This window comes from Gorilla gorilla, chromosome 17 (genome assembly GCF_029281585.2).
Source record: "Gorilla gorilla gorilla isolate KB3781 chromosome 17, NHGRI_mGorGor1-v2.1_pri, whole genome shotgun sequence".
NCBI classification, from domain to species: Eukaryota; Metazoa; Chordata; class Mammalia; order Primates; family Hominidae; genus Gorilla; species Gorilla gorilla.
In genome coordinates, this window is record NC_073241.2 from 92178403 (window position 1) to 92203113 (window position 24711).

The window sequence follows — 24711 nt, forward strand, 5'->3', positions numbered from 1 at the left end:
GAAAACAAAGATTTAAATAATAACTAAGATTTACTGAAAATATCTCAATAAAGTACTTTATATACAGAGTTGGCAGCAGAATCCAGGCAGCCCAGTACTATGACAAAAGGTAGTTTCTCAGGCAGTCTATTTATTGGAGTATGCTGCTAAAAGACACTTGAGCATATAGTCACTCTACATTGCTCATTGATCTTCTTAAATGATGACCAAGAGTTATTTAAGAAATCTGAGATGCTTTCTGAGTCATTCAAAGCAGACTGAATTGTTTTCAATGGTGAGGGAACTACTGTTGTCTGATTCTTTGCAAACTGGTCAAATATTGATATATCAGGAATTTAGCATATATGATTAACCAGATATCTGTATCTGGTCATGTTATATTTTAAAGTTAGATTCTTTTAATCTGAGAGTTTAGCCCAATTTAAATATATATCTACCAGGTGGCCGGGCACGGTGGCTCATGCCTGTAATCCCACCAGTTTGGGAAGCTGAGGCGGGTGGATCACCTGAGGTCAGGAGTTCGAGACCACCCTGGCCAACATGGTGAAACCCCATCTCTACTAAAAATACAAAAATTAGCCAGGTGTCGTGGCACATGCCTGTAATCCCAGCTACTCAGGAGGCTGAGGCAGGAGAGTTGTTTGAACCCAGGAGGCGAAGCCAAGATCGTACCATTGCACTCCAGCCTGGGTGATAGATTGAGATTCTGTCTCCAAAAAAAAAAAAAAAAAAAAAAAAATCTACCAGGCATGGTGAATGGTGGTTCATGCCTGTAATCCCAACACTTTGGGAGGCTGAGTGGGGAAGATCACTTGAGGCCAGGAGTTCAAGGCAAGCCTGGGCAACATAGCAAGGCCCTGTCTCTACAAAAAAAAAAAAAAAAAAAAAAATATATATATATATATATATATATCCTTTAAAGTTTAGTTCCCATTACATACTTAGGATTTTTTGAGTCCCCAGTATTTTTAACCCAGAGTATTAAATTTTCTACACCTACTCCGAAGGGTTAAATTCTTCTACCCACTGGTCTAATTTATTATTTTATAAAGTAGGAAGTAGTGGAGTAATTGGAAAAACAATCTATGAACTCTGTATTAAACATACTGAACCTTGTATATTAGACTTGGAAATTAAACATCAATTTTTTTTTTGTATTTAGAAACAAAACAGGTCGGGTGCGGTGGCTCACGCCTGTAATCCCAGCACTTTGGGAGGCCGAGGCAGGTGGATCACAAGGTCAGGAGTTTGAGACCAGCCTGACCAAAAATGGAGAAACCCTGTCTCTACTAAAAATACAAAAATTAGCTGGGTGTGGTGGCAGGCGCCTGTAATCCCAGCTACTCAGGAGGCTGAGGCAGGAGAATTGCTTGAACTCGGAAGGTGGAGGTTGCAGTGAGCTGAGATTGTGCTACTGCAATCCCAGATGGGTGACAGAGCAAGACTCCATCTCGGGGGGGAGGGGGGAGGGCGGGGGGGAAAACAAGTAGTTCATTTCTAGTAGTAGAACCACTTGAATAGTATTTGTATTATGTATTTTAATAGAAAGCTAGAATGTAAGTTTTTTTGTGGTTCATTTCTCCTTTGTCAAGGCGATAACACCTTTGGGGGAATGCTGCCATGACGTTCAGAAACATTCTCAGGTAGTAACATTTTAAAGAGATTGTTTATACATATTTTGCCAATAAGGAACTGAGGAAGGAACTCTGAGTTCAGATTTGATCTCCACCCAAGCTGAACTCTACTTTTTTGTTGTTACTGAGAAACACAATGGGGTTTGTGTGTGTGGAAGGGAGATAACTGTTGGAGTGACACTGGTGGCTCATGATTTTGGAAAGCTGTTAGTGACATCTCCTCTGACCCTATACTGTTGCTTCTGACTCCTAAAGAGTCCACATTTTCACTTTTGGCCGCATGATGAGCTCACTGGACAAATGCAGCAGAAGTGCCTGTGAATACGTGGCTCATTTTGTCAAGGGAGGGGACTGTGTCAGCACTGATGCTGTTGACGTGGAGCTCTGAGGATTGTTCTTGGCCCTGTGTGTGCTCTTATGGCACTGCTGCATCCTCTTTAGTGAATTACAGTTATTTAGATGTGTGTGTCCTCAAGAGGCTAAGCTTTTGGAGACAAAGACTGCATCTCTCCAGTACCTGGTATAGTTCCTGGTTCATAAAAGGCAAATAACAAATGTTTATTGAATGATTCACTCAGGTTAGCTTGATGGCCCCGCGCATGCTGCCTCCTCATCCCCATCCCCTCACCTCTGCTGGCAAAGAGAGCTGAGGATACCTTGGAGGATCTCTTGGTCTGGAGTTCTCTTGATTGGCTTTTTAAATATTGTTATAGCTTGGTCCTTGAACAGTGAGCCAGGGATTTTGTTTTGTTTTGTTTTCTTCCCCAGCCTGCAGTTGTTTCCATACTCTTATTTTTGGGTCTTTTAACTATATTTTAACAGGTACCTCATAGCCTATCATTTTAAAATCATAGATCCTACCTCTCCCACATGCTTTTGCCCTCACAGAATACCATCTCTCATATTTATTTATTTGTTTTTGAGACGGAGTCTTGTTCTGTCACCTAGGCTGGAGTGCAGTGGTGCGATCTTGGCTCACTGCACCCTCCGCCTCCCGGATTCAAGAGATTCTTTTGCCTCAGTCTCCTGAGTAGCTGGGATTACAGGTGTGCGCCACCACACCCGGCTAATTTTTGTATTTTTAATGGAGACAGGGTTTCATTATGTTGGTCAGACTGGTCTCAAACTCCTGACCTCATGATCTGCCTGCCTCGGCCTCCCAAAGTGCTAGGATTACAGGCGTGAGCCACTGCTCCCAGCCCATCTCTCATTTTTAACCTATTGATGATAGCCTGTCTGGATTTTCCTGTTGTATTCATTGATTTGCTATGTCATTACCTCGAATCATTTTAAGTGTTGTATAATTTGCGTAATCTTTTTTCTTTTCTTTTTTTTTTGAGACAAGATCTCCCTCTTTCACCCATGCTGGAGGGCAGTGGCACAATCATAGTTCACTGCAGCCTCAAGCTTCTGGGCTCAAGGATTCCTCCCACCTCAGCCTCCCATGTAGCTAGGACTATAGGCACGTGCCACCACACCTGGCCAATTTTTTAATTTAATTTTGTAGAGATGGGGTCTTGCTGTGTTGTCTGGGCTGGCCTGAATCTCCTGGACTCAAGTGGTCCTCCTGCCTCAGCCTCCCAAAGTGTAGAAATTACAGGCATGAGTCACTGTGCCTGGCCCATATTTTATTGCTTATATATCTTTTTCCATCTCATTTAACCATTTAAGAAAAAGAAATGGTGAGATTCTGAAATTCCAGGTAGAATTTCATAAGTATAAAACTGGTAGCTTTGATATGCTTTTATTGGAACATTATGAAGATATATGATGTAATTAATTTTTATTTATTTATTTATTTATTTTTTGAGATGGAGTCTCACTGTGTCGCCCCGGCTGGAGTGCAGTGGCCCAATCTCGGCTCACTGCAAGCTCCGCCTCCTGGGTTCATGCCATTCTCCTGCCTCAGCCTCCCGAGTAGCTGGGACTACAGGCGCCTGCCACCACGCCTGGCTAATTTTTTGTATTTTTAGTAGAGATGGGGTTTCACTGTGTTAGCCAGGATGTTCTCGATCTCCTGACATCATGATCCACCCGCCTCGGCCTTCCAAAGTGCTGGGATTACAGGCGTGAGCCACCGTGCCCAGCAGGTTGACAGCAGTCTTTCACTTCACACAAGCAGAATTATTTGTGGTATTTCAGCTGCTTTGACCAAGCCTTTTAGAGTCATTCTGGTTAATTTTGAGCATGCCATGCACATAAGAAGGGTGAATACAACTTTACTAAAGTATAGACGGGGCAAAATCATCACATTAATGTTACTGTGAATTTTCCCTTGCCTGTGAAAGACGATTATCCACTAACTGAACCAAGAAGAGTAATGGGAATGATGCAGAGTACTGTCCTCTTGCAAGGGAAGATGAGAATTTTGAAAGTGTGGCAGGGATAGGGTAAGGATAGGACAGATAGATTGGTTTACAAATGCAACCCAGCTACACTCAGAGGAGGGACGTTTTTGTCATAAGGGTCCTAATAATAGGCAAAGAAATGACTTAGGAAAGTGTCAAGCTGAGTTGTATGTTAGAAATGTGTGGCCACCCATTGAGTCATCTGAAAATTTTGTTGTTCACATTAGCATTTTTTATAGTGCAGTGTTCTTTAGAGGAAATATTTTGAGGACCAAATGAACCCTCCTTCCCTTATGTATATTTACAAGTCATTTGGGAAAAAAAGAGACCACCTGAGCAGGTAGTTGGAAATTATGTTCATTTTGATGTATCTCTCAGGGTGTGTCCATCGCGGTAGAAAAGTCCCATTTAATTTACTAACTCAATTAGCCTTAATTTTTTTTTTCTTTTTTCTTTTTTTTTTTTTGTTCTTGTTTCGTTTTGTTTTTGAGATGGAGTCTCGCTGTTGTTGCCCAGGCTGGAGTGCAGTGGCGCAATCTTGGCTCCCTGCAACCTCTGCCTCTCGGGTTCAAGCGATTCTCCTACCTCAGCCTCCTGAGTAGCTGGGATTACAGGTGCCCGCCACCCCACCCAGCTAATTTTTGTATTTTCAGTAGAGATGGAGTTTCCCCATGTTGGCCAGGCTGGTCTTGAACTCCTGACCTCAGGTGATCTGCCCCCCTTGGCCCCACAAAGTACTGGGATTACAGGCGTGAGCCTCTGCCCCCAGCCTGTTATTGTTAATACAGACTAAAACTGACTTTCTATGCCACAGTTACCTTCAACTGATCACAACTTGAATCTCTTCATTTGTAGTTCATTGATGGTCTGGCTGATTGCAGTTTATCCTTATAACTGCTCAACGACGAGAGCATTGGCTTACATCGTAGTCTTTTTTGTTTTATAGACTTTTATTGCTTGCAGTGGTAGACATTGCTGTGGGGATACTGGGTCTACAGAGCCTCTCCTGATTTTTTAAAATGAATAAAATGGTATTACTGCAGCAACTTGTTGACGTGATCAGGGCAGGTCTATTAGTCTATAAGACAGGACTTAGTCTATTTTAGAGATAAGGAAACTTGAAGGACAGGTAAGCGAAGTGACTTATTCAAAGTCACGTTGCTAGTAAGTAGAACTGTTCCTACCTACCCCACATACTGTTAAGCTGGTGCCCTTTCTCCTGTATGTCAAGTTGTGTGGACCTCACCTTTGTGCCTTCAACTATCTTGTCTGTGGTTATAAGTACAGTAGCTTTTGCCAAAAGGAATTTATATTCTGAGATCCTTTAGAAGCTTTCTGTAACAGAGATTTGAGGCACTTTCTATATATGCCTGTTTCACTTCCCAAATATCTATAACCTCTTATACTTTTCCTGTAACCTTTAAAATTTTGATTAGGTGCTCACTGGATGGCATCACTGTTGCCCAGTTGGATAAGTTGTGTGGAATTGGAGTGGGCAGAGCCTATGATGTCAAGGAATAATGCCCCATGGGGATTCACCCCTCCTCGGAAATCTGTATTTGGTCAGCAGATGGTCTCTACTGCTTCTCCCGAGGAGGACTCACTGTCTCTGACCACCTTGTCTTCATTTCTAAGGCTTAAACATATCCTGAGGAGTACATCTAATTTTCTTTGCTGTAGTTATGTTATTTTATGATGGGGATTAGAGAAGCCTCCCTTCTGGTGAGATCCAGGTCTTGACCTGATGGCATACAGTTAATAGTACTGGCTCTTGTTCAAACTCTGATCCTGCTACTTTTTTTTTTTTTTTTTTTGAGACGAAGTTTCGCTCTTGTCACCCAGGGTGGAGTGTGATGGCTCAATCTTGGTTCACTGCAATCTCCGCCTCCCAGGTTCAAGTGATTCTCCTGCCTCAGCCTCCTGAGTAGCTGGAATTACAGGCATCTGCCACCATGCCTGGTTAATTTTTGTATTTTTAGTAGAGAAGGGGTTTCACCATGTTGGCCAGGCTGGTCTCAAACTCCTGACCTCAAATGATCCACCCACCTCGGCCTCCCATAGTGTTGGGATTACAGGCATGAGCCCCTGCACCCAGCCTGATCCTGCTGCTTTTTAAACTAAATGGCCTTGGGCGCACACTCTGTGACTCAGTTTAATCTTTATCTTTGAAACAGGGGTAAGTTCTTACTGCACAGGGTTGTTGTGAAGATTAAGCTAAATATTGTATCTTAAGCTCTTGGAAGAGTGCCTATCACAAAGAAGGCACTACTTAAATATTAACTATTATTATTGTTACTTGGAAAAGGAAAATGCTAGAATACTAAAGGCTACTTGCTCTGAGGTGTGCACATGTGGTTTTTTGATTAATTTTTTTTATGTATGTAGGTCTTTCTTATTTCAGGCAGGATCTCAGTTTTAATAGCTGCTGTGTAGGTGGGTCACAGTTTCTTTGGATAGCCCAGCTGGTAGTTTTCTCATTTGGGAATCAAGCCATACCTTCGAAGTAGAGTGCTTTCCTCTCTTTGTGGTAGAGCCCTGATGTGCCCAGGTTGCTCCGAGTAGAAGCACTTAAATCTCCCATTCTGTTGCAGCTTATGGGACTGGGCAGTGGTGTAGCTAGTGGTAGCTTTTGTGGTCACCTATGCAGCTCACTGTCTAGTGGCCATATTAACATGTTGAATTTATGTTCTCACGATAGACATTCCTAGTTCTACATAGCTCACACAGGACTGCCGTTGCTTGTAGCCTCGTTAATGTGGTTTCCTCCTCCTTGTTTCCAGCAGAAACAGCTTACGGTCTAGAAGGAGGAAAGGAAGCCAATACAACTTGATGTTAAATCATTTTCTCTTAGTTGTCCAAAGGGAGTATTTAGTGGGATGCTTCATTTGAAATGGAATTTGTCTTCTTCAAAGTGGTTGCCAAATGAAAGGATGCACTAGATGCAGAGGTCGCCTGGTGAGAAAGGAGGAGGTATAAGGTCATCTTCTGGCCATTCTTCCAGCAAGATGTTTTGAGGGTCCTCCCAAGTACTCAACGTGGGGTTATATCAGTGAACAAAATAGAAAAATCCTTTCCTTTATGGAGCTTACAATCTAGAGACAAAGATGGAGAAAAAATAAGAAAATTCCATGGTACAGTAGGCCCTCCTTACTGCGAGTTTCCCATTTTCAGATTCAACTAACTGTGGATCAAAACCTGCCAACACGGAGGGCTGAGTGTACTATGGCATTTTATGTCAGGGACTTGAGCATCCGTGGATTTTGGTACCTGCTGGGGTCCAGGAGCTAATCCCCAGTGGATATGGAGCACCGACCATATGTTGGTGATCACCTCACACTTCTCAGAACCTTTCCACACATCCCATTTCACTCACCTTAAAAGCCAGAGTCCTTACAAGGCCTGAAGGTCCCACAGGATCTGCTGCTTACCCCATATCCCCTGCCCCTTTACCTTCTGACCTCCTTGCCAGTCACTGTCTCCTTATTATCAGTGTTCTCAAGTCCCTCGGACATGCCAAGTGTGCTCCTTTTACCAATTTGAGACAGGGTCTGGCTTTATTGCCCAGGCTGGAGTGCAGTGGTATGATCAAAGCTCACTGCAACCTCGACCTTCTGGGCTCAAGTGGTCCATCCACCTCAGCTTCCCAAGTAGCTGGGACTATAGGCACGCACCACCACGCCCAGCTAATTAAAAATTTTTTTTATTAGTAGAGTTGGTGGTCTCACTATGTTGCCCAGGCTGATCTCGAACTTCTGGGCTCAAACAGTCCTCCCACCCCAGCCTCCCAAAGTGCTGGGATTACAGGCATGAGCCACCATGCCTAGCTAGGGCATGCTTCTCTAAGGGTCCTAACTCTGGGTACTTCCTCTGCCTGGCAGCATCTTCTTCCAGATAAATCCTATCAGCCAACTTCTCCTGTTTTTCCTTTCTAAATGTGGTCTTTTCAGTGGGGACCACTCTCACTAACCTATTTAAATTACAATCCACCACCTTCCCAGCAGTCTTGACCCCCTTTCTCAAGCTGTTTTTTTTTTTTCCCCTGTAGTGCTTACCAATTTTTTTTTAACATATAATTTATTTATTTGTAAAGAAAGCTTAATAGGGGAGGGATCTTCATTTTGTTTTCTGAAGTATATTAAGGGCTCACCTAGAACAGTAATTGGCACCTCTAGTAGATATTCAGTAAACATGTTGAATGAATGAAAATGAAAAGTACAATGGAAAAAATAAAGAAGGGTTGCATTAGTTTCCTGTGGCTGCTGTAATATATTAGCAAACCCTTGGTGGCTTAAAACAATAGAAATTTATGATCTCATGGTATATATTGCACATATAACTATTCATCCATCTAATATATGGAGGTGTGTGTGTATTGTATTAAAAATTGTTTTCATAAATGGAATGTGTTATGCTGCAGTTTGCATTTGTATCAAGTCAGATTGATACATATGGATCTAGTTCCTTCATTTTAACTGCAGCTCTAAGCAGCTGGTTCTCTTTCTCTCCTGGTTTCAGAATATGTAAATCCGAGAGAAGTCCTCTGATTAACCTAGCTTGGGTCCCGTGCTAGCACCTGTTGGATCAGTCTGTGGCTTCAGCAGATAGGACACTCAGATTGCTCAGACCTGGAGTGCATGCTTACCCACGAATCCAGAGCATCTGGGTACTTTGTTTGCTGTTCCCCTTAGGATCATGAGTTTGAAGGAGAAAGAATTTGGGGCAAAAAACACAGATTTCTACTGAGGCTTCAAGTTTGGGCTTGGACATTACATCCTCTGGGAATCCTTTTCTGACCCCTGGGATTCTGTTCTGTGTCCTTGCACTTCCTATTCTTGTAACAGTTATCATGTAGTATCTTAATTACCCTCTCCTCTTGATGTGTACTCATTCAGGGCAGAGACTGTGTCTGTCTTGTTTTCCTTTTGTGTCTCAGGAAATAAAAGGCCTGCCACACACCATTAAGTAGATTCTCAACACATATTTTTGAATGAATGATTCCACTAACTAGCAGAGCTTTCAAACTCACTTTCTATAAACAGGTTCCCATCCACTTCCTATGAATGCCGTAGGAATCCTGTGTGGCGTGGTGCTTTTGCACCTACTTTCAGGCCCATTAACATTCTATCCCTTTTTACATCTTTCTTTATATGAGTGGTTTGGCCCTGTTTGGAAGTTTCTTTTTCTTATTTAATGGTGAAAATTCACAGAAAGATAAAATTGGTAAAATGCAAACTCAGACTTTCTTGGTAAAGTCTTTAGAGATAAGTCCTGCCCAGCCTTTCTCGCCCCAGTATACCTTTAGCTTTCATGTGTGCAAAGTAGTTTCTCCTAAGCTCAAATATTCCATCAGCAGAACCTTTTTTTTTTTTTTTGAGACAGAGCCTCTCTCTGTTGCCCAGGCTGGAGTGCAATGGCACGATCTCAGCTCACTGCAACCTCTGCCTCGTGGGTTCAAGCAATTCTGCTGCCTCAGCCTCCCGAGTAGCCGGGATTACAGGCACCCACCACTACGCCCAGCTAATTTTTGTATTTTTAGTAGAGTCGGGGTTTTACCATATTGGCCAGGCTGGTCTGGAACTTCTGACCTCAAATGATCCACCTGCCTTGGCCTCCGAAAGTGCTGGGATTACAGATGTGAGCCACCATACCTGATCTAGCAGAACATATCTTAGAAGAATTTACTTCTGGATACTTTTAGCATCAGGAGAGTATGAATTTTAGTGAATATAAAATGTGAATGAAGCTGGGTGTGGTGGCTCATGCCTGTAATCCAGCACTTTGGGAGGCTGACGTGAGAGGATCAACCTAGCCTAGTAGTTTGAGACCATCCTGGGCAACATGGCAAGACCTTGCCCCTACTTTATTATCTAAAAGTATTTTTTTAATAAAAAATAAAATGTGAATGATTTGATTTGGAAATGGTAGTGTTAGTAGTAGTACTAGTAATAGTAATAGCAGTTAACATTTATTGAGTGCTTTTTCTGTGCCAGGCATGTAGAAGTAGGTACCATCTTTATATGTGTTATACAGATGAGAAAACTGGATCTTAGATCAGTGATCTATTCAAGTTATCTCAGCTCCTGAGTGGTGGTGCTGGGCTATGAATCTGGACACTGAACTCAGAACCATACACCTAAGGACTACGTTCTACTGCCTTGTGTAATTAGGAACAGAAACCTGGGGTTTGGTAAAAGAAAAAGAGATCTGACTGATCACAGAGAAGCAGTGAAGTTTCTGCCCTAAAGCTTTGGTAAAGGTAAATAGGGAGAATTAACCAAAGTTTTAGAACTATACTCCCATTGCCTCTGTGAGGAGAGAAAACCAAGATGTGTGGAAGTGGGGCTGAAGCCATGTGCTTTAGCATAAATTGGCACTGTGTTACCTACAATATTGGGAAGAGCATTTGAGAAATACGGAGTGGTCAGTGTGTTTTCTGCTTCCCACATAAAAGTTGGTCTTTAGCCCTGAGATCCTGGCCGTGGGAGGAGTCATTTAACCAGGAAGGCATTGAACATCTGGATAAATATTTAGACATAAAATAAGTTTTACATAAAATACTTACATGAAGCAAAGCACAATGAATTTATAAGCATTTCACTGAAACTGGGAGAGGCAGCCTGAAAAGTTTGTAGCAGAGAGGCAATGGAATCTGATTCTACTATACCATTAATTGAAGATGTGTACAAGGTCAGTGTAAAGGTCTTGGTCTTTTTCTTTATTTGTGCTATTTTAAATCAGTATATACAATGGCTTTTATATGTTCAGTTTAGATCTTAGTATCTGTCTCTTGACTGTGTATTTACTCGATAGCTCTGAATTCTCTTTCTGTTGGAGAGAATTATTCCTTATGTTTTCAGGAATAAAACTCCTGCATTGGAGATTACTGATATCACTAAACCTGATGGAATAATCTATGTTCTTTCCAGCCTGTCTCCTATGCTAGGTTACTGTACATACCCTCCAGGCAGGGACATTTTCCTGCTTTTATAAAGTACTTGGCTCAAATACTAAGTACAGACATGCATCACTTAATGACAGGGATATATCTTGAGAAATGTGTTGTTAGGCAGTTTCTTCATGGTGCAAACATCAGTGTGTACTTACACAAACCTAGATGGTGTTAGCCGACTACACACCTAGGCTATTGCTCCTAGGTTACAAACATGTGTAGCATGTTACTGTACCGAATACCGTGGGCAGTTGTAACAAAATGGTAAATATTTGTGTATCTAAACATAGAAGGCAGTGTGTTGTGCTATGACATTATGATAGCTGCCATATCACTAGGTGATAGGACTTTTTCAGCTTCTTTATAATCTTGTGGGACTGCTGTGTGTGGTACATTATTGACTGAAAGGTTGGTATGCGGCACATGACTGAATATTCTTGTTGGTTTATATTTGGACTAACAGTGCTACTTTCATAGAATATCTATTCCAAATTGGGATTATCTTATTTCTATCCATAGAAAGTAGTTATAGGATAAATGGATGGTATTAAAATTAAGTTTTATCCCCCTTTAGGTTGCATCCCAGCGCATTAGCTCAGTGGACCTCTCATGTTGTAGCCTGGAACATCTGCCTGCCAACCTCTTCTACAGCCAAGACCTCACTCATCTCAATTTAAAACAAAACTTCCTAAGGCAGAACCCTAGCCTTCCAGCTGCCAGGGGGCTTAATGAACTGCAAAGGTAAGCCTGCAGAAATGGGTAGATCGTTAGGAAGGGGTGGGGGCAGAATGAACTTCTGCTTGTTATCTCTTGAATATTCTCACGAAAAAAGCTAGTGTGTAAACTTTCTCCTTCAGATAACAGGGTAATAGGACTTTGTTTATTAGTGAAGACATTACCAATTCTCAATCTGAAATTTTTTTTAAGGTTCTTGCTTTTGAAACTAATGATTTATGATATTTATTAACTGGATAGAGTTGTGTAAGAACAATTCTCCTTAAACAACTTTTATTCCTATCTAAAAATGCATCTGCAAAAAATTAATAACATTTGGTGTGTTACTTCTGAACTTCAGGTGTTTGTTCAGATTAAATTGTTTCTTTTGAAATTTATGAAAGGTCATTTTTTCCCATAAAAAGGTATTTCCTTAGAAATTTAAGAACCAGCGTTTAAATCAACTTACATCGTGTCATCTGGGTGATTAGTGTGTGGGTTTCAGGAGTCACATGTTAAATAAATAGAACCTGCTCCTTTATTTTTTATTTTTTTGAGACAGAGTCTTGCTCTGTCTCAGGCTGGAGTGCAGTGGCATGATCTCGGCTCACTGCAACCTCCTCCTCCTGGGCCCAAGTGATTCACCTGCCTCAGCCTCCCGAGTAGCTGGGATTACAGGCGCCCACGCCCTCTTAATTTTTGTATTTTTAGTAGAGATGGGGTTTTACCATGTTGGCCAGGCTGGTCTTGAACTCCTAACCTCAAGTGATCTGCCCTTCTTGGCCTCCCAAAGTGCTGTGATTATAGGCGTGAGACACCACACCTGGCCTAGAATCTGCTCGTTTAAACTAGAAGAGAGGGACTTGACTTGCATGTCTCCAAAACAGATTTAAGAATTTACCACATTCACTTCCTTTCCTCTTTGGAGCAGTGATCAGTCTTCATTCTGTGGTAAATTAAACCTTTGATACTTATATATTTGTTGCAAATATGTAAGACTATGTAACTGCAAAGAGTATAACTTTTAAATAAATAACTGCTAGTTCATTTGTTTTTACATGACTGATATGATTAGGAATTAAAATGTGATAACCATTGTGATTCTGTTTATGGTTTTTAACATCCAGAAAAAATAATCCAATAGTTGCTTATAAAGTTTGTGGATGTAATTGGAAAATGGAAGAGTATTTTAATTGTCTTTTCAGGTAATTGTGAATATCCTTCCTTGATACTATACCAAAACTTGACAAGTGGTCATTTCTTAAATGTTAGTTCTAAAATGGAATCTAAAACCCTATTCGTGAGCTTTTTGAATTCTTTAACGGTAAGATCCATTGATCTGACTTGCAGTTTGATTTGACTCTTTACCCATGCATCACTTTATTGCATTAAGTGTTGGTCATTTGGAGAGTACTACTTCGTTGTGTAACACAGATACTCCAAATGTTAATGTATTTTATTATGGAATTTTAAGAATTCACATTTGTTAATATCACCACTGATCTTTTATTTTTTTCTTTTTTTGAGATGGAGTCTCACTCTGTCGCCCAGGCTAGAGTGTGGTGGCACAATCTCGGCTCACTGCAACCACTGCCTCCCGGGTTCTAGTGATTCTCCCGCCTCAGCCTCTGAAGTAGCTCGGATTACAGGCGCTCCCCCAACACCTGGCTAATTTTTTTATATTTTTAGTAGAGATGGGGTTTCACCATGTTGGCCAGTCTGGTCTCGAACTCCTGACCTGAAGTGATCTGCCCACCTTGACCTCCCAAAGTGCTGGGATTACAGGTGTGAACCACTGCGCCCAGCCAATATCACCACTGATCTTATCAGTAAAGTCTTTTAAGTATTGGGATGTTGTTAAGCTTACTGTGGAAACGAGTTTTCCAAAACTTTAATTTTTCATTAGAAATTTGAAGGCCATTATTGGCAGCACATGCCATCAGTTGTTTTCTGGTAAGCAGCCTTCTCACTTCATTTTTGAGAAAATGTCTGCCAAATACCCAAGTATGAATAATAATAGTTTGTCAGTTGTTCTTTCAAGTAAAAATGGGGTTCTCTATAAATAGCGACTGGTTTGGCCCACAGCTCACATCATCAGATAAGTGTTTTCCTTGAGATAACTATCATACTTCAGTGTGCACCAGAAGTGTTTTTTGTGTACTTCCTATTTTATCACCCAGAAAATTAAAAAGACATATACTCAGGGGTTGAGATGTAATAAGAAATAACTTTCGTGTGTCATCAAGGACATTCTTAAGTAAAACTGGCATTACAATTTTTTTAAAGAATATTTTTACTGTTAATATTGCCCGGAAGAAAAGAATAGAGAAGAATATAATGACAACTGGGACAGTTTGGTGCTGCAGTGAATTAATTACATAGGCAATCAAGACTCTAATAAGGATATTTTGCTCCAGCAATTCCTGATTGTCCCCTGTAGCTGATGTGTACTATGAAAGTTATCACTGTGGTATTCTTTTTTTTTTTTTTAATTGAAAGCAAGTTTATTAAGAAAGTAAAGGAATAAAGAATGGCTTACTCCATAGGCAAAGCAGCCCTAAGGGCTGCTGGTTGGCTACTTTTATGGTTCTCTCTCTCTCTCTTTTCTCTCTCTCTTCTTTTCTTTCTTTCTTTTTTTAGACATTGTTTTGCTGTCACCCAGGCTGGAGTGCAGTGGTGGCTCACAGCAACCTTCGCCTCCCGTGCTCAAGTGATCCTCCTGCCTCAGCCTCCCAAATAGCTGGGATTACAGGCATGCACCACCACCACGCACAGCTAGAATTTATATTTTTAGTAGAGATGGGGTTTCACCATGTTGCCAGGCTGGTCTTGAACTCTTGGACTCAAGTGATCCACCCACCTCGGCCTCCCAAAGTGCTGGGATTACAGGCATGAGCCACCGGGCCCAGCCTATGGTTATTTCTTGATTATATGCTAAATATAATCAATGGGGTGGATTATTTATGAGTGTTCTGGGAAAGGGGTAGCCAAGTCCCAGAACTAAGGGTCCCTCCCCTTTTTAGACCATATAGTGTAACTTTCTGATATTGCCATGGGATTTGTAAGCTCATGGTGCTGGTGGGAGTGTCTCTTAGTATGCTAATGCATTATAATCAGCATACAATGAGCAGTGAGACAGCCAGAGGTCAACTTTTCATCACCATTTTGGTTTTGGTGGCTTTTGGCCAGCTTCTTTACCGCATCCTGTTTTATCAGCAAGATCTTTGTGACCTGTATCTTGTGCTGACCTCCTATTTCATCCTGTGAGTAAGAATGCCTAACCTCCTGGGAATGCAGCCCAGTAGGGGTAAACCTTATTTTACCCAGCCCCTATTCAAGATGGAGTCACTCAGGTTCGAATGCCTCTGACATATTTCCCCCTTCCCTTTTATTTTTTTATTTTTAAAAATTTATTTGTTTATTTATTTATTTTAATTAATTTATTTTTTTGAGACAGAGTCTCACTCCTGTTGCCCAGACTGGAGTGCAGTGGCACAGTCTCGGCTCACTGCAACCTCCACCTCCCGGGTTCAGGCAATTCTCCTGCCTCAGCCTCCCCAGTAGCTGGGACTATAGGCGCCCACCACCACTCCCAGCTAATTTTTGTATTTTTAGTAGAGGTAGGGTTTCACCATTTTGGCCAGGCTGGTCTCGAACTCCTGACCTCAGGTAATCCACCCACCTCGGCCTCCCAAAGTACTGGGGTTACAGACGTGAGCTACTGCGCCTGGCTGCCCCTCCCTTTTATAAGGAGATCTTTAATCCTAAGGGTTGTAGAGGAATGAAGATCCATCTTCTGTAACTTCTTCAGGCTGAATAGGGACAATGATATTCCTGCCTAACTATGAGGGCCTCTTGTATTCAAGGTAGAGAGGAGGTCAGTCACAAAGCGTAGGTCTGGCGAGGGCCATTGATAACAGTGAGTTCCAACAAGAGGTGCTATCTGGAAGAATAGTAAGTGTTCAATTTAAGAAAACATTCAGTAAGCTTATCTGCATTCCTACACAAAGAGTACAACAGCAATATATTCTACAACAGTAAAACAAAATAAGTAAAATTATCCCAAGTAAACTAAATAAGAAGGCTTTCTATTAACTAGGCAGTTGTTGTGGAACCAAGCTGATATGGGGTCCCTAGCTGATTCCAGTACCTGCCCAGAATTAGAATACTGATCAGGATTTTTACATTACCCATCCCTTTTATTTCTTCTGAGCAGCAGCAGAGATCACTGGTTGGTTCACAGGAATAAGTAGGATTAGTCTAAATTGCAGGAAAAAACCTCAAAAACAGCTGATACTAGAATCTAATAACAGGTATACCACAGTTCTTTAAACATAATTTTTCTGTCTTCAGTCTCGCATTTTCACTAAAGACAAATGGTAGGACTGATTTGTTTGCAAAATACTTAAGCTTAGGTTTTATATGCTCTATGTATTGTTATTAATTTTGGACTGGCTGGATGCAATGGCTCAGTCCTATAATCCCAACACTTTGGGAAACTGAGGCAGGAAGCTGGCTTGAGACCAGGAGTTTGAAACCAGCCTGTCAATGTTATGAGACCCCATCTCTATAAAGAAAAATTTAAAAATTAGCTGGGTATAGTAGCACAGTAGTCTCAACTACTGGGGAGGCTGAGGCATGAGGATTGCTTGATCCCAGTAGTTTGAGGCTGCAGTGAGCCATGATTACACTACTGCACTCCAGCCTAGGCAACAGAGGGAAAACCTGTCTCAAAAATAAAATAAAAAGTTGTACTGGCACTACAACAGTAAAGTTAATATGCTTTTTTTTTCTTTTTGGCTGAAAGGTTATAATCATTATTATCATTTTGTTTGTTTGTTTCTGGAGCTACCCATCATGAACTATCATCAATCAGTGTGTTCTGAGGTTTGAAATTATTGGGAAATATTTTTGCATATTTCACAGAAGTGTTGACTTTTGCACTTCTATTATAGAACATCAAAGACTTTCTATCATACTGCCAAATCCTGATGTCTTAGAACAGAATGGTGCATTAGAATTCATCCAGACTATCAACCCAAATGCCCATCAATGATAGGCTGGATAAAGAAATGTGGTACTTAATATACCATGGAATACTATGCAGCCATAAAAAGTGAGATTATGTCCTTTTCAGGGACATGGATGGAGCTGGAGACTGTTATCCTTAGCAAATTAATGCAGGAACAGAAAACCAAATACTGCATGCTCTTACTTATAAGTGGGTGTCAAGTGATGAGAATACATGGACACATAGAGGGGAACAACACACAGTGGGGCCTATTGGAGGCTGGAGGGCAGGAAGAAGGAGAGGATTAGGAAAAATAACTAACAGATACTAGGCGTAGTACCTGGGTGATGAAATATATGTACAACAAACCCTCATGACACACGTTTACCTGTGTAACAAACCTGCTCATGTAGCTTTGAACTTAAAATAAAAGTTAAAAAAAAAAAATTCATCCAACCTAATGCTCTCTTTTAAAGTTGGGGTCTATGGGGATGTTAACTGCCAAATTCAGTTTAATGGTTACCTTTTAGGGAGACAGGGGGATGGGATTAGTGAATGGTTTGAACAAGGTTTCAACTATATCTGTAACGTTTATTTCTTTAAAAAGAAAAATGAAAGGCCAAAAGGTTTTTGTTTTTGTGTTTTTTGTTTTTTTTTTGGAGACAGATCCTCACTCTGTTGCCCAGCGGGAGTGCAATGGTGCGATCTTGACTCACTGCAACCTCCGCCCCCCAGGTTCAAGCGATTCTCCTGCCTTAGCCTCCTGAGTAGCTGGGATTACAGGCACCTGCCACCATGCCTGGCTAATTTTTGTAGTTTTAGTAGAGACGGGGTTTTGCCATGTTGGCCAGGCTGGTCTCAAACTCCTGACCTCAGGTAATCTACCCATCTTGGCCTCCCAAAGTGCTGGGATTACAGGCATGAGCCACCACGCCTGGCCCAAAAGGTTAGTATTTTAAAACGCTGTATAGTTAATGCCGATGAATGTTACAGTTTTCTGCATTTTTTAAATTTGAGTATTTCATAATAATCCAAACATTTTAAACCTAAACAAAAAGAAAATTAAAATGCTCCCAAAGAGCCAGTATTTGTGGAATAAATATCCAGGTGGAGGGATATTTTGGGCCTGACCCACTTCAGGAGGATTCAGATTCTGTCTTGCCTTTTAGTTCTTACAGAGTCACCGACTTGATCCCCCATGTCTCTTGATTCTGTGTGGTATCTTTTGAGCTCATCCTCTTTTCTCCTCTGCTCCCATCCCTCTACTGCACACACCCTCTCTCCCCAGCTGTTATAGTAAAAGTACTTCTCAACCCTCACCTGGTCTGTTGCGCTACCTTTGAGAGCTGATTGTCTTGTTGTCATTTTCCCTCTGCAGGTTAGCCCTATTTTTGTTGCCCGCTGTTTTTTACATTTCTTGGTTTTGTTTTATTTTGTATTTTTAAAAATTTAAGCCTTTTTCCTTCATCAAAGTAACACCCTATATAGATTTTTAAAGATCTTAATAAGCAGTGAAGTTTACAATAAGAAGTAGGTGCCTGAGGCTCCAGCCCATCCCTACATCCAAGTCCTGCTCCCTAGACAACCCTTTTGAATCTTTTGGCTCTTTCTGCTGTTTTCCTTTCTCTTTCTAAATATTATGTGTATACTGCTATGTTTTGATTTTTTCATTATTGGACATTATATGTTGACTCATTACTATGGAAGATAAGGATTTCATTCGTTTACATTGTCTCACACCCCGTCTACCCCACACCACATGTACTAACTTCTCTTTCCCCTATCCTCTCAATATATAGGTGTTAATTTTTGGTTAAGTCAGTACTCACTATTTACGTTATTATGAACCTGGAACTTATTCACAACTAAGGGATTTAATTGCAGTGATTATATTTCCTTTCTTGTGCTGGCTTGATAGCAGCTTCACTTTATCACTTGTATACTTTTCTTTTTCCCCTGGTATTTGTAAGCTTTCTGATGGAATTCTTATATTCCTCTCAGCACCTTTTTCTTGGAGACTTTTTTCTTCCTGGAGCCAGGGTATGTGCTTGTTCTTCTGGCCTGCTACACAGCAAAGACAGTGTGTGGACCTTTTCCTCAGGGGGTGTCAGTTTGCTAGAGAAACCCTTTGGTATTCTGCCACGGCGATGCATGCCAAGATTCAGGGTAATGAGTGGAAAAGAGAGGAGGAATCTCAAGGTTTAGTATGTGGATTTTTTTTTTTTTTTAGATGGAGTCTGGCTCTGTTGTCCAGGCTGGAGTGCAGTGGCGCGATCTCGGCTCACCGCAAGCTCCGCCTTCCGGGTTCACGCCATTCTCCTGCCTTAGCCTCCTGAGTAGCTGGGATTACAGGCGCCCACCACCACGCCTGGCTAATTTTTCTATTTTTAGTGGAGACAAGGTTTCACCATTTTAGCCAGGATGGTCTTGATCTCCTGACCTTGTGATCCTCCCGCCTCAGCCTCCCAAAGTGCTGGGATTACAAGCGTGAGCCACTGTGCCCGGCCGTATGTGGATTTTTATTTAACTTCCCTGTTTTCAGAACAGTGTTTTCTATTATGCTTGATAACTTTTTTCTTTTCAATTTATGAGAGATATTTTGACACTTAGGTAATTACAAAGAATTAAACAATACTACAGATTATACCGTCATCCTTTGACAATCATGTCTTATTCATTTTAACTTCCATAAGCCAGTTTCTGTAGCATTGCATGTGTACCAAATCAATAAGGGATAACTTCAGACTATTTTAGATAAAAATTGTATCTTGCCTGTAACTTTGGGAGGCTAAGGTGGGTGGATGATTTGAGGTCATGTTGGCCAGCCTGGCCAACATGGTGAAACCTGTCTCTACTAAAAATACAAAAAAATAGCTAGGCGTCATGGCGCACACCTGTAATCCCAGCTCCTCGGGAGGCTAAGGCAAGAGAATCGCCTGAACCTGGGAGGTAGAGGTTGCAGTGAGCCGAAATGGCGCCACTGCACTCCGGCCTGAGTGACTGAGCGAGACTCTGTCTCAAAAAAAAAAAAAAAAAAAGTTGTATCTTAAAATTGTATATGTAAACATTAACATTATATGTACAAATTTAGTTAATACTTTGTTTTCAGTGACATTTATTTTCTCTAATTTCCCAAACCTATCATTGATCAGAAAAATAATTGCAAAGAACACATGTCTGATAAGACAGTATTACTGAGCCATGTGGTATGAAAGGAGATAAAGGAGTCTTTGATGTTACCCAGATGGACTTCTGGAATTATCTTTTTAGAGACCATATGTTCAATAATCAGCATCTCAGAAAATGAGTATATTACACTAAGACTGAAGTATTTTGAATATAAAAGTAAACCAAGTCACTGGACATGAGCCATTTTTCAGCTGTTGTTTAAAATCTCAAGATGAAGAAGAATCATTGAGAATACTCAAGCTGTATGTATAACTAAATAAGAAATTACCTCAGTGGTTTTCATTCTCTTATTGCTCTATAGTTTGACAAACTATTCTCTCTTTTCCAAATTACCTCCCTGATGCTTTGACAGACTATTCTCTCTCTTCCAAATTACCTCCCTGGGTCAAATGAAGGGCCGAAGAAAGCAGTTTCCCTGTTTGTCATGCTGTGATGTAGTATGCCTGATGTCTTTGAATCAGGGACTCTGGTTCGTTTTTTTTTTGTTTTTTTTTTTTTTTTTTTTTTGAGACGGAGTCTGGCTCTGTCGCCCAGGCTGGAGTGCAGTGGCGCAATCTCAGCTCACTGCAAGCTCCGCCTCCCGGGTTCACGCCATTCTCCTGCCTCAGCCTCCCGAGTAGCTGGGACTACAGGCGCCCGCCACCACGCCCGGCTAATTTTTTGTATTTTTAGTAGAGACGGGGTTTCACCATGTTAGCCAGGATGGTCTCGATCTCCTGACCTCGTGATCCGCCCGCCTTGGCCTCCCAAAGTGCAGGGATTACAGGCGTGAGCCACCGCGCCCAGCCCTCTGGTTCGTTTTATTCCAGGGAATAAATTGTCCTCTGCTGGAATTGGGGAGAGGATCTGGGGTCTTACTCCTCCTTCTGTAACCTTTTGAAAATTTGTAGAAGTATAAAAAAACATAGAAAAGGCAGATATGAGTGTATAACTTGATGGATTTCCACGAAGTGAACACATCCATGTAACCAGTACACATATGAGGAAGAGAATATTGCCAGCACTCCAGAAGCCGTCCTTGTACCCTTCTCTTTATTACCCTAAACATCATCACTATCCTGACTTAGAACATCATGAAGTAGTTTCACTTGTCTTTGTACTTGATCTAAATGGAGCACACAATATGTGTTTGAGTCCAGCTTCTTTCACTGACTTTTCTTTTAAAAAGGCAAAACAAAGCATACCAAGTGACATATTATCAGCTTGTACTTTGTACTATGTAATATAAGGCAGTGATTTTGATTTGTTTAAGGTAGAGAATTTTAAAATTTTACACTGCAATAAAAGATTTCTGTTTTGTTCTTTCTGTTGCTTTCAGCATGAGGAAGATAGGCCTAGGGGACTTCCTATGTGGTATCGGAGTAACTGGTGAAGCTGCTGTTTTGCTGCTCTTTGGAAAAAACTAGGCTTTATACCAGTTTCTCTTTCTTTTTATTTTAAGACGGACTCTTGCTCTGTCGCCCAGGCTGGAGTGCAGTGGCACAATCTCGCCTCGGCTTACTGCAACCTCTGCCTCCCGGGTTCAAGTGATTCTTCTGCCTCAGCCTCCCGAATAGATGAGACTACAGGTGCGCGCCAACACGCCTGGCCAATTTTTGTATTGTTAGTAGAGACGGGGGGTCTCACCATATTGGCCAGGCTGGTCTTGAACTCCTGACCTTGTGATCTGCCAGCCTCGGTGTCCCACAATTCTGGAATTAACAGGTGTGAGCCACTGTGCCCGGCCACCAGTTTCTCTTTCATTACACACTACTATGAGGTGTTTGTCTCCCACTTCCATTGTCCAAGAAAAATTTTTATTGCTAAGATTCCAGAGTAATAAGTTGATAAGTACACACATGCACATATACCCCCCTCTTATATACATATATTTAATACCAGGAATTAAATGTATAATGTGTATTTAAGAAAGTCATGTTAGTACTGCAGAGAGCATTAACGTGGTTTTTAAATGTCCAGTCACTTAGTGTGGTGGCTTCGAAATATGCCATATGTTTAGTTGCTTATTTTTATTTGTGTGTTTAGGAATTTGTGGTAATCTCTAATGTATGTTTCACAGGGAACATTTTAGATGCCAAAGGGTAATTTATTTTTACGTTTTTACCTAAGTTTCAAGGAATTAAGTTTTAGGTTACAGTGTTAGGGCAAATAACCAGGGAGAAACTTAAAGTACAATATAATTATAACAGGTAGGAGTTCAGAGACATTTTATCTTAAGCACATATCCCCTTAATTTTTCTTTCTACTACAAATTTTTACCTTTAACAAATGAGCTATTTTCACAGAACATTTAAATTGGTATTTGCACCAACATTCTAAATCTGGAAAGATGGCATGCTGATGTACACACACAGGTCAGCAGTTTCAGAGGGAAAACATTGTTCTTGGAACTAGTGCTGTTTGTTTTTCCTTTATTGGCATTGGAACTCTTCAAGTTAGTTTTCAAAATATAGAGGAGAGGCAAACATCAGGGTAATTTTTGGTGGTTTTGATGGTTTCTTTCCTTATTATATGTGTCACTAATAACTATAATACATTGTTTATCTCTTTTATTAATAGTACTTCACTTATGTTAACTATATCTCTAGATGACTCAGATAGTCTTAATACTAAGATTATTGTTATTTGCAATAGAGAATGATTTTTCATAAAATATGGTAAGTTTCTTTGTAGAGTCAGTGAAGAAGACAACTTTTTGCTGATTTAAATTTAAGGAATATATTTTTTCCCCCATGTCTTAATTTTATGTTTTAATATGATAGCAAAGCTGTATGAACTTATTCACACTAAATTATAATGATGTTTGAACATTTTACTGCCCTGGTAAATTTAAATTTAGCTCTGTTTATTTTTGTTTTTGTTTTTGTTTTTTTTGAGATGGAGTTTCACTCTTGTCACCCAGGCTGGAGTGCAGTGGTGCAATCTCGGCTCACTGCAACCTCTGCCTCCTGGGTTCAAGCAATTCTCCTGCCTCAGCCTCCCAAGTAACTGGGATTACAGGTGTGCACCACCACACCCAGGCTAATTTTTGTATTATTAGTAGAGACGGAGTTTCACCATGTCGGCCAGTCTGGTTTCCAACTCCTGACCTCAGGTGATCTGACTGCCTCGGCCTCCGAAAGTGCTGGGATTACAGGCGTGAGTCACCACGCCTGGCCAAATTTAGCTCTTAAATTTTTTTTTTTTTTTTTTTTTTACAGTCTTGGTCTATCCCCCAGGCTGGAGTACAGTGGCGTGATTCTCGGCTCACTGCAGCATCCATCTCCCAGAGTTAGGCGAGTCTCCTGCCTCAGCCTCCTGAGTAGCTGGGATTACAGGCACACGCCACCACGCCCAGCAAATTTTTGTATTTTTAGTAGAGATGGGGTTTCACCATGTTGGCCAGGCTGGTCTTGAACTCCTCACCTCAAGTGATCTGCGTGCCTCGGCCTCCCAAAGGGCTGGGGTTATAGGCATGAGCCACTGCACCTGGCCTAGCTCTTATAAATGTGCCATTTATTTATCATTTATTAAGGATGTATAGGGAGGATCATTGAAGGACCTAGAGTTTGTAAATATAGAGGAGGCAAAACTTTACCCGTACCCTCTAAAAGCCTCCACCTGGTTCTGAGAACTAAATGGACATAAGGCATTAGCGGGAGAAAAGTATACAGATTTTTACATGTGCATAGGAACCCCCATGGGAAAATGAAGACCTAAAGAAGTGACAAAATCTAAGTGCTTATATACTAGGTTGAACACAGAGGAAATTGTGGAAAAGTAAGTAAAATATATGGGGAGACCAAAGGAAGATGAGTTATTTTAACAAATGTTGTTTGTACAGAATTGTCTTAGCCTCCATTCCATCTCTTGTGGTCAGAATGTTGCTTTCCTCCTGCTACATAGAGGGCATCTTTCACAAGGGAGTTTTGTTTCTTGATTTCAAGAAGGGGAGGTCAGAGGCCAGGTGCAGTGGCTCAGGCCTATAATCCCAGCACTTTGGGAGGCTGAGGTGGGTGAATCATTTGAGGCCAGGAGTTTGAAACCAGCCTGGCCCACATGGTGAAACCTTGTCTCAACTAAAACTACAAAAATTAGCCAGTGTGGTGGTGGGTGCCTGTAATCTGAGCTACTCCAGAGGCTGAGGCAGGAGAATCGCTTGAACCCGGGAAGTGGAGGTTGCAGTGAGCAGAGATCGCGCCACTGGACTCCAGCCTGTGGGACAGAGCGAGACTCAGTCTCAAAAAAAAAAATTAGGTGGGGCGTGGTGGCTCACGCCTGTAATCCCAGCACTTTGGGAGGCTGAGGTGAGTGGATTATTTGAGGTCAGGAGTTCAAGACCAGCCTGGCCAACATGGTAAAATCCCGCCACTATTAAAAATACAAAAATTAGCCAGGTGTAGTGGCGGGTACCTGTAGTCCCAGCTACTCAGGAGGCTGAGGCAGGAGAATCACTTGAATCTGGGAGGCGGAGGTTGCAGTGAGCCGAGACTGAGCCAGTGCATTCCAGCCTGGGCAACAGAGCAAAACTCTGCCTCAAAAAAAAAAAAAAAAAAAAAAAAGAAAAGGGGAGGTCAGAGCACTCCTTTTTACACCTGCTGTTTTTCAAGTGCGTTTGGCCCAGTATAATCCTTATGCCAAAGTGGTATATTTTGGGGTAGCGTATTCTGCAGTCCTTCATAAGGGATGATAGAGAGTTCTTTTATGGTGATATCCTGCCATGTTTAGAAAAAGGAATAGGAGAATGAAGTCAAAAGTAAAGTTTGATAGTAATAATTTGTGTGTGTGTGTTTCCAGTAACTTTGTCCATGGTACTTGGAAAGTTTGTCACTTAAGTTCAACTAAAATGTCTTTATCTTAGACTATTTTAATTACTAATTACTTATA

The 24711-nt window shown here is 41.2% G+C and overlaps 1 protein-coding gene across 1 annotated transcript in view; it reads left to right on the forward strand.

The window, feature by feature from the left end:
• The window catches only part of PHLPP1 (PH domain and leucine rich repeat protein phosphatase 1), a 260131-nt gene that overhangs the window by 134299 nt on the left and 101121 nt on the right, over positions 1-24711 (forward strand). The window contains exon 4 of the mRNA XM_031003733.3: positions 11506-11672. Within this exon, the coding sequence (XP_030859593.2) occupies positions 11506-11672 (167 nt within the window). The remainder of the gene's footprint in view (positions 1-11505; positions 11673-24711) is intronic.